Source organism: Spinacia oleracea, chromosome 3, assembly GCF_020520425.1.
Source record: "Spinacia oleracea cultivar Varoflay chromosome 3, BTI_SOV_V1, whole genome shotgun sequence".
In the NCBI taxonomy this organism is placed as follows: Eukaryota; Viridiplantae; Streptophyta; class Magnoliopsida; order Caryophyllales; family Amaranthaceae; genus Spinacia; species Spinacia oleracea.
In genome coordinates this window covers 24,219,878-24,232,277 of record NC_079489.1, presented here as the reverse complement: position 1 = coordinate 24,232,277, position 12,400 = coordinate 24,219,878, and the positions used below count along the sequence as shown (strand labels likewise).

Below are 12,400 nucleotides of genomic sequence, written 5' to 3'. Positions count from 1 at the left end.
CACAAAAAATGTCCAGAGCAAGCCCGAGGGAAGCTCAAGGAAAGGGAAGGAGAAAGTAGGAGTTAGGGATATGAGCCCGAAGAAAGACGGGAGAAGGGGTGAACTTCAACCCAAATACGCTAACTACAATCCACTAACTCTGCCCCGAAAGGAAATCTTTAGCCTCAACAGAAATGATGAGAAGTGGAAGCTACCAGGGAAGCTCAAGTCCAACCCAGCTCAGAGAAACAAGAACAAATGGTGCGAGTTTCATGATGACTTCGGTCATCACACTGAAGAATGCAACTCGCTGAAAGACAACATTGAGGACCTCGTTCGCCGAGGTTACCTGAAACAATACTTGTTAGACCGAAGGGAGGAAAAAGAAAAGGCCGCAAGCGGCAAACAAAACGAGCAACCCCAGAAAAGGGTTTACGAAGCAACATGGCACAAGAAGAATGACATCCTAGTGATGTTCGGGGGACAGAGGTCTGACCAGGCCAGCAAGAAACACCTAAGAGCTCTCTCCCATCGAGTCAACTTCAGCGCAGTGGGAGATAACCAACCACACCCCCCAAACATGACCTTCACTGCCGATGATTGCTTCGGGGTCCAGTACAAACATGACGATCCTTTGGTCATTTCCATGGACCTCAATAACCACAAGGTACACCGATTGTTGGTCGACGGAGGAAGTGCCGTCAACATCATCTTCAGAAATTGCTTCGAGCAACTGATCCTCGAGGAGTCAGAGGAAGCATTGGCGAAAGTCAGCTACCCCCTGATCGGATTCAACGGATCCGCAGCTATCCCTCGCGGAAAGATCACCCTACCAGTCACAGTAGGCGAAGGTCAAGCAGCAAAATTCCTTCGAGACGAATTCTTAGTGATGGATTGCGACTCAGTATACAACGTAATCATGGGAAGAACCATGATTCACAAGATGCAAGCAGTCCCATCCACGTACCATCAGCTGATGATATACGTCTCGGACGCAGGATTCTCCGAACGAATTAGAGGTGATCAAGAGGTTGCAAGAAGAACCTGCCACACCGCCATCCGAAAGCCTAAATTAGGAGACGGTTCCGAGCCTGAGGGAGAAAAGAAAGATGCCCCAGGAGAGGAGAACGAGGCAAAGAGGAGAAAAGCAGGCACGAGCAGCTTATCTCCCGCGGAGGTTGATGTCCGCCCCGAAACCCTATCTCCCGAGCCAGATCAAGAAATGGAGGATATCTTCCTCGAAGAGGATTCAGACAGGAGCGTCCGAATAGGCAAGGGCCTAAGCTTGGGGCTCCGAATCGATTTAATCCAACTGCTCAGGGATCACAAAGACATTTTTGCATGGTCAGCAGCAGATATGCCAGGGATAAATCCGAAGTTGATTTGTCACAAGCTGGACGTCAACGCTGAAGCTCGGCCAGTCAAACAGAAGAAGAGGAATTACTCCTCGGAGAAAAACAAAGCCATCGCCGAAGAGGTGAAAAAGTTGCAGGAAGCTGGATTCATCGAGCCATGCATGTACCCAAAATGGTTGGCCAACGTGGTGATGGTCAAGAAAGCAAACGGCTCTTGGCGAATGTGCGTGGATTTCACAGATCTGAACCGAGCATGCCCCAAAGACTGCTATCCCCTGCCGAGGATAGACCAATTGGTCGACTCTACCAGCGGCCATGCACTGCTCAGCTTCATGGATGCCTTCTCAGGTTACCATCAAGTGTTCATGCACCCCGACGACAGGGCGAAGACAACATTCATCACGAGTGCAGGAGTGTTCAACTACAAAATGATGCCCTTCGGCTTGAAAAATGCCGGCGCTACCTACCAGAGGCTAGTTGATCACGTCTTCGCCGACCAGAAAGGGAGGAACGTCGAGGTCTATGTGGATGACTCCATCGTAAAAAGCATCGAGGAAGACCATGTCAAGGACTTGGCCGAGACCTTCGGAAATCTGAGGAAATACAGCATGAAGCTGAACCCGAAAAAATGTGTCTTCGGGGTGAAGTCAGGGAAGTTCCTCGGATTCATGGTGAGCGAAAGAGGAATCGATGCAAACCCGGACAAAGTCCAAGCAGCATTGGATCTACCCGAGCCGAGGACCAAGAGAGACGTGCAGAGGCTAACCGGTAGGTTAGCCGCACTAACAAGGTTCATATCAAAAGCCTCGGATAAGGGAGCCCCTTTCTTCAAAGCGCTAAAACCAAAGAGCCTCCCCGGGGGAGAAGCATAACCAATCAAGAAAAAGGGGGTCCCTAGGAAAGTGGACCCCAAGCTGATATGGGAGCAAAAGCAAAAAGAGGCTTTTCAACAGCTCAGAGCCCACCTAGCCCAACTGCCGACACTGGCCAGACCAAAGGAAGGGGAAACCCTATATCTATATGTTGCAGTCAGCCCTGGAACCGTCAGTGCAGTGCTTCTTCGGGAGGAAGAGAAGAAGCAACAGCCAATCTACTTCACCAGCCGAACACTCACAGGGGCCGAAACTCGGTACCCGCTCATCGAGAAAGTTGCATATGCAGTGGTGGTAGCTGCACGAAAACTGAGGCCATACTTCGAATCCCATCAGATCACAGTACTGACCGACCAACCACTCGAGAAAGTACTCGACAAAATAGAGAGGTCAGGAAGATTGGCTGCCTGGGCCTTCGAGCTATCAGAGTTCAGCATCAAATATCAGCCGATGACAGCCATCAAGGCACAGGCACTGGCAGACTTCTTGGCCGAGTGCTCATACCAAGAAATGCTGGATGATACGAAAAGCACTTGGGAGGTCTTCACTGACGGATCTTCCACAGTAAACGGCTCAGGAGCAGGAGTTGTATTAATCCCCCCAACAGGAAAAAGCATAGAGTATGCATTGAAGTTCGGATTCAAAGCAACTAACAACGAGGCCGAATATGAGGCCGCAATCGCAGGGATAGAGCTTTGCTTATCCCTGGAGGCCGAGCATGTTTGTCTCAAAACTGATTCCTAGCTTGTAGCCAACCAGATCCGAGGGGAGTATGAGGCCAAGTGGCCCAGCATGACAGCTTACTTAGCGAAAATTAAATCCTTAACGTTAAAGTTAAGATCCTTTGAAGTCATCCTCATTCCCCGAGGACAAAACACGCAAGCTGACGCACTGTCAAAACTCGCAAGCTCAACACTCATCGACCTAAATAGGTCGGTCCACGTGGAGGTTCACCAAGAGAGAAGCATTGACTTGCCACCCCCCACAGTATGCAGTTTACGTACCGAACCTAGCTGGATGGACGCAGTAATTGCATACAAAGAAAGGGGAGAACTTCCCGAAGATAAGCTACAGGCGAGAAAGCTGAAGAGATTCAACAAGTGGTTCATCATCGACGCCGAAGGAGAGCTCATGAGGAAATCATTCTCCGCTCCACTGCTAAAATGTGTGGGTCCAACCGACGCTGACTATATCCTAAGGGAAATTCACCTCGGAATATGCGGAAACCACATCGGAGGCAGGACGTTGGCACACAAAGCCCTTCGGGCCGGATACTGGTGGCCCACTATGGTTTCCGAAGCAAAGCAGATGGCAAAGAAATGCGAGAAATGCCAAAAGTTCGCACCAGCTATCCATCAACCAGCTCAAACCCTACAATCAACACTATATCCCTTACCATTCGCACAGTGGGGGTTAGACATCATTGGTCCCTTCCCCTCAGTTACAAACCAGAAGAAGTGGTTGATTGTAGAAGTCGACTACTTTAGCAAATGGATCGAAGCCGAAGCTGTCTCCTCCATCACCGAACCTCAGGTCCGCAAGTTCATATGGCAGAACATCATCACAAGGTTCGGCATACCAAGACTAATGGTCTTCGACCACGGGAAACAGTTCGACAACACCCCGCTGCAAAAATGGTGCAAACAATTCGGCATACACTTAGCTTACTCGGCGGTTTGCCACCCACAAAGCAACGGGCAAGCTGAAGCTGCAAACAAACTCATCCTCAACGCACTCAAGAAAAGAGTCGAGGATGACAAAAACAAGTGGTTAGAAGAGCTACCCGGAACGTTATGGTCCCTTCGGACCACCGAGAGAGAAGCTACTGGGCAAACACCGTTCCACCTAGTATACGGATCCGAGGCTGTCATCCCTGTGGAAATCGGAACAGAAAGCTTGAGGATCCAGGCATACAACAGATATGATGGACTCCAAGGAGAAAGCAACGATCAACTTCTGTCTGAAGCTCTCGACCTACTAGATGAAGCTCGGAATGATGCAAGGACACTCAACGCAGCTTATTTGCAGAGGGTCAACAAGCATTACAATCAAAGAGTCAACGCCAGACCCCTAAAAGTCGGAGATCTAGTACTCAGAAACGCCGCCTCGGTTCAGAAAGGACGGATCCATGGCAAACTCTCAGCCACCTGGGAAGGACCATACATCATCCATTCTGAAAAAAGGCCAGACACTTTTATGCTGAAACAGTTAGATGGAACAATCTTGAAGAACCATTGGAATACCGATGTTCTCAAGAAATATTTTGTATAACCTCTCTGTAATCCAAGTAAGTTGTTTAATGAGAAGAGGAAAGCCTTTTATGGCACCATGCGTTTCATTAAACCTATCTCTATATTTTAAAATTCATTGTCCTTTTATATGCATGCTGCCTCGGATCTGATCAATCCGAGACTAAAAACAGGTTGACTTTGCCCATTCCTTGATAAAATGCAAGAAATGACCAAATCACGCACTTCGGGGAATCGTCCAGAATCCTCGGATTCGCGATACCTCGATAAAACTTGTTCGCAACAAACAGTCGCTCAAATCAAGTTATAAAACTTCGGCTCAGATCCCCGGATCGCCAAAGTCATAACTAAGAGGCAGGCTAGCGATCTCTTGCCCAGGTTTCCGAACCACAAGAGATCGGAAGAACAATTCAGACCTCTTAGCAGATCGACGGATCTGAAGAGTCTGAAAATTAAAGAGTCTCTTAGCAGATCTACGGATTTGAAGAACTCACAAAATTAAAGAGTCTCTTAGCAGATCTACGGATTTGAAGAACTCGTAAAATTAAAGAGTCTCTTAGCAGATCTACGGATTTGAAGAACTCACAAAATTAAAGAGTCTCTTAGCAGATCTACGGATTTGAAGAACTCGTAAAATTGAAGAGTCTCTTAGCAGACCTACGGATTTGAAGAACTCACAGAAATCAAAGGATTTCTCAACAAGTCCACGAAGAAAAGAAAAGCTCGAGAATTACAGAATCAAAGGCAGACTTAAAACTTCGGAAAGTGCAAAAAGTTGAAAAGAAGCGGCCAAGTAACGAACATTCATTTTTTATTCAATATTCGGGGGAAGTACAAATACATCAAACAACTCGGGACACACCCGAGGACCCTCAAAAATTGAAAACAAAATGAAACAGTTAAAATCGGCAGCCATCAACAGACGATACCGGCCTACCGAAGTACTAAAAAGCAAAAAGAAACAAGTACAGCGCAGCGCCGAGGCAAAAGGGGGAAGGGCAAGCACACATTCGGAAGTCCTCAACTAGAACCGACCGACTCTGAAAAAGACGACTGCCCGAATCCCTAACTCTTGGGAGTCTCAGGAACAGCCCCTAGGGGATCATCCTTCGAAGAACCTCCAGAAGTAGTATCACCTTCGGAAATCGCCTTCTGGGCCCGAGCCTCTGCAAGAGCAGCTTGGCGTTCAGCTTCAGCTTCGTCTCGATCAGCCTGACATTCCACCAAGTGATCCTGAGCCCGCATCCAGAGAGGAACTTTCTCATTCCAAGGGAAATGAGGCATGTGCTTCGCAAACATGCGCCGAGCACCCAGGATACCATTCCAATACCGCTCTCTACACTGATCAGCAGTATAGAGGTCAGCTCGGTCTTGCTCCAGCTTCCGAATGGTCTTATCCTTCTCTCGGATCTTAAGCTGAAGAACAGGCACCTTGTCAGCTTGATTCTGAATCATCTCCCGATTCTTGACAAACTGCTGAAGCCTCGCCTCCTCATCCTTGCTCTCCTTATCAGCCGCCTTAAATTTAGACGTCATCTCCTTGAGCCATGTCCTTCTTCTCCTTGTCGAAGGAAGCTATTTTTTCAGCATCCTCCTCGACTCGGAAGGTGAGCTTACCAACTTCGGTCCCGATCTCCTCAGCAATAACTCTAGCCTCGCGACTGTACTTAAGATACAGTTGCTTGACTTCCACAAGCTCGGAGAAGAGCTGCCCAGCCTTCTGGTCCAAGATAGGAATATCACGAGCATAAGCCTCCTGATATTTCTTCAGTTGTCTCTCCTCAACCGAGCTGCACTCGGAAGCGAACGAGGACCAGAAGACAGCCTGGGAGCGAAGAAAGGATAAGCAAAAGTAGGAAAAGCATAAAACAAAGAGACAAATCAAAAAGAAATCCAACACTTACCTCATTCAGGTAGTATTGGGCCATCATAGCCGGATTCCTCTCTTCAGCTCCAGGAACCCTCCACTACGGATTGGCCCGAAGTAGATTCTCCCGAGCAGCTTCGGGACCCACCAAAGAACCCACGTGAGCCAGGGGATCCTCCCCCAAAACCGGAGCCCTGGCAAAGCGAGCCATCGCCTCCCTTACTTCCTCGGGGATTCGTTTCAGCGGAACATCCGAGTAAGGGTCAGCATGGATCAACCTATCCAGGGCCGAGGTCGAAGTAGAACCCAAAGTGGAGTGGCGCCTCTTCCTCGTCAGACCCTGTTCGGGCTGCTCTTCCTCAGCAGAAGGGACATCCTTCTCAGCCTCGGGGATCTCAACATCAGGGCCCGTAAGATCCACCGTCTCCTTATCTGGACTTCTCTCTCTTTCGAGAGGAACGTCAGCAGATTCCTCTTTCTCCCCGGCCACGATAGGGACATCCGAGCTAGGAACAGAGTCGGTCTCGATCGCCTCCATCACCTTGGTGATATCCTGGATCTCGACCCCTAAAGCAGTAGACGGCTTCAGCGGAGAGGGGATGGTATCTTCCTCAGCCAATGGTTGATCCACGGGCGGCGGTTCCGCAACCACCACACTCTTTAACTTCTGCCTTGGCAAGGGCATGAAGTGAAGAAGGTTCTTAGGAGGAGGCATGTCTTCCAAAGCCGTTTCCTACAAAACAAGCATTAAGGATCAACTTCGGAAAAGAAAAAGACGGACTACAAGAAAGCTCCTAAGTCAGAGCAAATACCTTTTTCGAGGGCTGAGAAACCTTCGCCTTCTTCGGATGCGCAGAAGACTTCAAAAGAGTGCTACCCTTCCTTTTCCTTTGATCTTAAGAAAAGAAGACCAAGGATCAATAAATTCAGAGGAAGACAAAAGAGGAAATAAAGAAAAAAGGCGAAGTACCCGGTTCCTAGATAAAGAGATATCTATCCGAGCCGGGGATGAAACCGAAGGAACGGCACGCGGCACAGCGTCAGTCCCAGGACCCTAAAAAGATGGTCCAGGACCAAGACGTTAACCGACGACCAACCAAAGAAGAAGTAAAGACAAATAAAAACCAAGCCGATAGAAACACTCACTGGATCCGAAGTTGTCCTTAAAAGAGGAAGCACGACCTTCACTGGAACAACTTCGGGAGAGGAGGCAGAATCCCACGGATCGGCTCGAACTTCGAATATCCGAGCAACGCCGGAAGGAGACAACACGTAATCATTCAGACGAGGATTACGAGGATTCTCTTTCCCGAACTTGTAATCAGGAGCCGAGTCGTGAATAGTTCGCAGATCCAAAGAAATGCCCAAAATCTCAGGATCAAGACAGCTAAAGCCGTACTCTGCAAAAACAAATTACAAAACGAATCAATAAAACGAAGGAAAAAGAGGAGGACAAACTCACTGAAACACGGTCCCAGCCGAAAGACACCTACCCCTGTCAAAAATCCTGCTGAAACCGGCGACAGCAAGAATGTCCTCCCGCAAGATGTAGTTAAGGTTCGGGAGCCAGCTAGACGGCAGTTTATAGTTATCCTCCCGAGCCAAAAACCACTGGAGGAGATCCACGTAGTGCTGATGGTTACGATCCGGAGCAGCCACCCCCACCATATCAGGATCAGGACTCACGAACCACTTTGGAGGGCGATAGAAATTGGGGTGCTTCGGATCCGTCGGCACGCGAACAAGCAACCACTCCGTCTTCCATTTATGGTCGGAGCTGAGGTAAGGGTATGCCGTAATGTAGTTCGGCTCCCCTCTCCTTCGGGACTTTTTGTTGATGATGGTCCACCAACCATACCCATCACCCTTGGAAGCATGATTGAAAGACAGATCGTGGAGATCCCTAAAAACGGAGACAGAACAGGGAAAGTTAACGAAGTCGCACACCCATCTAAATCCGATGATGTGCCTCATAGACTTGGGTGTAAGTTGGGCCAAACTGATGTTGTACGACACCAGGAGCTCGGAAATGAACGGATCCAAGGGAAAGCGGAGGCCATTCTCCAAGTGATGAGTGTACACAGAGATGAACCCCTTCGGCGGATGAGTCACCCGAGGACGCTCCTGATCGGGAAGTTCACACCAGTACCCCAAGGCATGCTGGATTCCGTATAGCTCCTCGGCCTTCCGATGATAGTTCCCCAGCTTCGCCTCCACTAACCAGTCACCACTGACTGATTTCTCCAACGGACCATCAATCTTGGTGGTCTCATGCAAAATCGGAGCATACTTACCCTTCGGATCAGCTTCAGTCCAATGAACTGGAAACTCAGGGTAAGGACGGCGGACACCCGAAGAACCAGCCTTCTTACCAGAAGCAGCGCGTTCAGACACACCAGACCCTCGAAGTTTCTCCACCAGCTTCTCCGAAGGCCAACCCCTCGAAGTTTTCTGTACCCTTCCCGAAGGCACATCCTCCCTCTCACTAGAAGAGCCAACGACGAACTTACTCTTGCCCTTATTCTTCGCCATGGTTGCAAAATCTCGGTCTAGGGTTTAGATTGAGGAGTAGAGGAAAGAACGAAAAAGTAAGGAAAATTCAGAAACAAGTTACCTTTTTTACGAAGCGGAATTCGCCGACAAAGCGAACGACACAAGTTCCCGAAGTTTAAAGCTGACTGAATTCCGTAGATCTGAAGAAACTCGAAAACTGCGATCACCAGAAAAAGAGAGGAAGTTTGTGTAAAAGAGAGAGAAAGTAAAGGTTTGAAGGAAGCTTTGCGCCCAGTATTTATAGAGAGAAAAGGCGCACCAACTTCTTTTCAACCCACGATCTCCACAACACAATACAAGTCCCAACACTTGTCATCAATGCAAATCATCCCTTTTTAAAAAAGAGAGGGAACTTTTGGACTTCTGACAGCTGGAAACCCACCCATTTAATTCTAAATGGACCGGGTCTGGAGGGCATGTTGTTTGGGCTCCCAATTGATATTCAATTGGGCCACTAAGTCCAAAGCCCAATGGCTCTCAATAACAGCATCAAACCTACCACAATGGTTGTTCAGCCATCCATTAAGGCCCAAGGCCCAATAGCAATAAATGACCTATGGGCATTTATTATGCAAGCACTATAAATAGGCCGCCAAGGCTCACACCTCAAGGGACGTCCAATTTATCGCCTTAAGACTACTCTTCTAGAGAACTTCTCTCTAGAATCCGAGCATCGTTCTTACTTAGGCATCGGAGGGACTTTCCTCGGAAACACCCCCGTGGCTAGTGACTTTACTCTTGTGCAGGTGAATTCGGACTCGACTCATTCAAGCAAGCAAGATCTTCAACACATACGAAAGGGGCCTTCATTCGAATCCCATTGTTTCCACCTTTACAACACCGGAACACTACGTCTAGTGATTAAAGGTGCAAAATAATGGATGTTTTATTGGTAAACTAGCCTGAGCAATTGAGCATGCATGACATTGCTCCTTATCAACTAATTATCATATGATCGGATTGATACTACTCCGTATTCAATATAAATCGGAAACAACACTACCATGATGAAAGAGTTGATTGCAAAAGAATGAATCCAGTTAAGAATGCAAAAACAAGTGATGGATTATTGAACTAAACACTCAACTATTATCTGCCAATTCAACACACTTATTTCCTGACCTTGAAATCTAGTTTGTACTGTGGAAGTGTGGAGTATCTGTAATGAAAGATTCAGCAAAATTATACTCTTTTTTTTGCTCAAGTCTTAGACTTTTGATTCCTTTAAAGCAAATGCTGATATTATTTCTGAGTGAATAGTAATGGTTTTGGATCCTCTAGAGTTCTAAAATAACTCTAGAAGATAGAGTTTTATTAAAACTCTAGAGTTGAGCTATGGCTCGTATATTATCTTTCCGAAATCATCCTTATTTTTTCTCATCAATATCCATCATCTGATTCCATTTCCCACTAATATGAGCCATTGATTTGAAAATGTATGGTTTAGATACAACTCTACCTCGTAGAGGTTTATTAAAACTCTAGAGGATCCAGACTCCTAAATTTTTTGAATTCTACTTTTACAAAACTTAGCTGCAAAAGGGAGTATTAGCACTTCAACAACATTTTGGTCGTCCTTGGCGCTCTTCCTCTCTTACTACTCGTGAATGAAAGGCTCATCCAATAGTTAAACGACCTTCATTTCATGCAGAACAGGTCCTGACACACTTTATTTTTATACTCCCTCCATAGTATGTTTTTTATACTCCCTCTGTCTCAGATTAGTTGTTACACTTTCCTGTTTCGTCTGTTCCAGATTAGTTATTACACTACTAAATTAGAAATGACTCACAATTTTTATATTTTCTCTCTTCCAACTAAATTTCCCCCCCCCCCCCCCCCCTCCCACAAACTCTCTCATTCAATTAAAAAAATACCACACTAACTCCTATAGATTACAACTACTTTTTCAATAAAATAACAATTGATAACCAAACAACCACTTATCACCTAAAACTTTGTGCAAAGGTAAGTGTAACAAGTAATTTGGGACAGATGGAGTATTTGAAATAATTAATAATTAAAATTCACTTCAATTGTGAATAGTATCAAAATTCTAAATTGGAATATTATTATTGAACAGGGGGAGTAATAATCCCGAAATAATAATAAAAAAAAGGTTCCAAAATAGCTCTAAACAGAAATTAAATAATTCTAAAGAAAAATGAAAACAAATTATCAGAAATTATTCGTAATTTTTTTTTGTTTAGTTTTTTTTAGGATATTGTGTTATTATGTTTTAATAAGATTAATTACATTATATTTCGATTGATTTCCTCGGAAAATTGTTGAGGGTTGTAATTTAAAGTGGATATGTAAGTTTAAGGTTGTACGGAATAATTTACAAATTTGAAAATTTGAGGTTACACAAAAAACAACTTTACAGAGTTGTGTTGTATTTAACTAATTTTCCATAATAAACAAAAAAAAACTTTTGCCTGAGTACAATCAAGCATATATTGTGCGGATCGATAGAATTAAGCACATTAATATATATTAGTCTCAAATCTTGAACAGTTTGTCACACCATATACTGATATACATACAAATATAGCTAGATCAAATCTTAAGCAAATCTAAAAACATAAAATCATATTCCCTAGAAAAAAACATGAAATCATAGCACACAAGAAAACCTAAATTATTTATGTTTAGCAGAAATCAGCCTTAAACTTTTTTCGAACACCAATACACCCTTTTTGATGGTCTCTAAAAATCTTGATTTCAGAACAATCTCTAAGATCTTCAAGGCTAATATATTGCTGGTTAACTTTCCTTGAAAAACTTAATCCTGCATCATGTATCCATATATATGGCACACATGTCTCATCATAATAATATGCATACCTTTTAACCACTATATTATTATTGTTATACATATGATCACCATTTTGATCATTAGCTAATTGAGGCATATAAGCTTTATAAATACTCTTGCTCTTAAGTCGCTTCGATGACCCCGGCTTCAAGGTATGTACCTTCTTCATTATTGATCCTACCCTTATTTGTAGCTCAATAGAACTATCACTTAAGTTCCATACCCTTGTCCCGAGCCTCGAACCGCCATTGGTGTTATCTTGGCATGTGTTTATGCAATCAAGAAGACCAAATATGTTTGATTTTTTAGGCATTGTGATTTAATTGTTGTGATGAAACAAACAAGGAAAATCCCAATATGAATTGCAACAAAAGAATAATTAAGCGAAATAACTAAGTGTTATTACTATGATGTTTGTGTAAACTTTTTCATTGTTGCTTTTGTGTTGTGTAAGTTTGGAACAAACATGCTTGCTTTATGTACCAAAAAGGAAAGTGACGATATATCTAAAATTTTGAAGTTAATGTACTATACAGTTGGTATGACTTGATGGGTCGCTTCAGGGAGAAGATGAACCTTTAGACAACTTTATCTTTGTTTGTTGATAATTGTAGAAATTTGTTACAAAACATGGGTTAACTTTTTTTTTCTTTAATCATATCTATGGACAGATAAAAAAAACCCTTGGAGTGGCTCTTCAAGTAGCT

The 12,400-nt window shown here is 44.8% G+C and overlaps 1 protein-coding gene across 1 annotated transcript; it reads right to left on the bottom strand.

Annotated features, from left to right (window-relative positions):
• Positions 1-11,526: 11,526 nt before the first annotated feature.
• Positions 11,527-11,862, bottom strand: LOC110791176 (uncharacterized). Its single transcript, XM_021995924.2, has one exon. It carries the CDS (start codon positions 11,860-11,862, stop codon positions 11,527-11,529), a length of 336 nt encoding a protein of 111 aa, XP_021851616.2.
• Positions 11,863-12,400: the final 538 nt, after the last annotated feature.

Coding starts and splice junctions, on each gene's coding strand:
- LOC110791176 (XM_021995924.2), bottom strand. CDS start 11,862: ATGAAGAAGGTACATACCTTGAAGCCGGGGTCATCGAAGCGACTTAAG.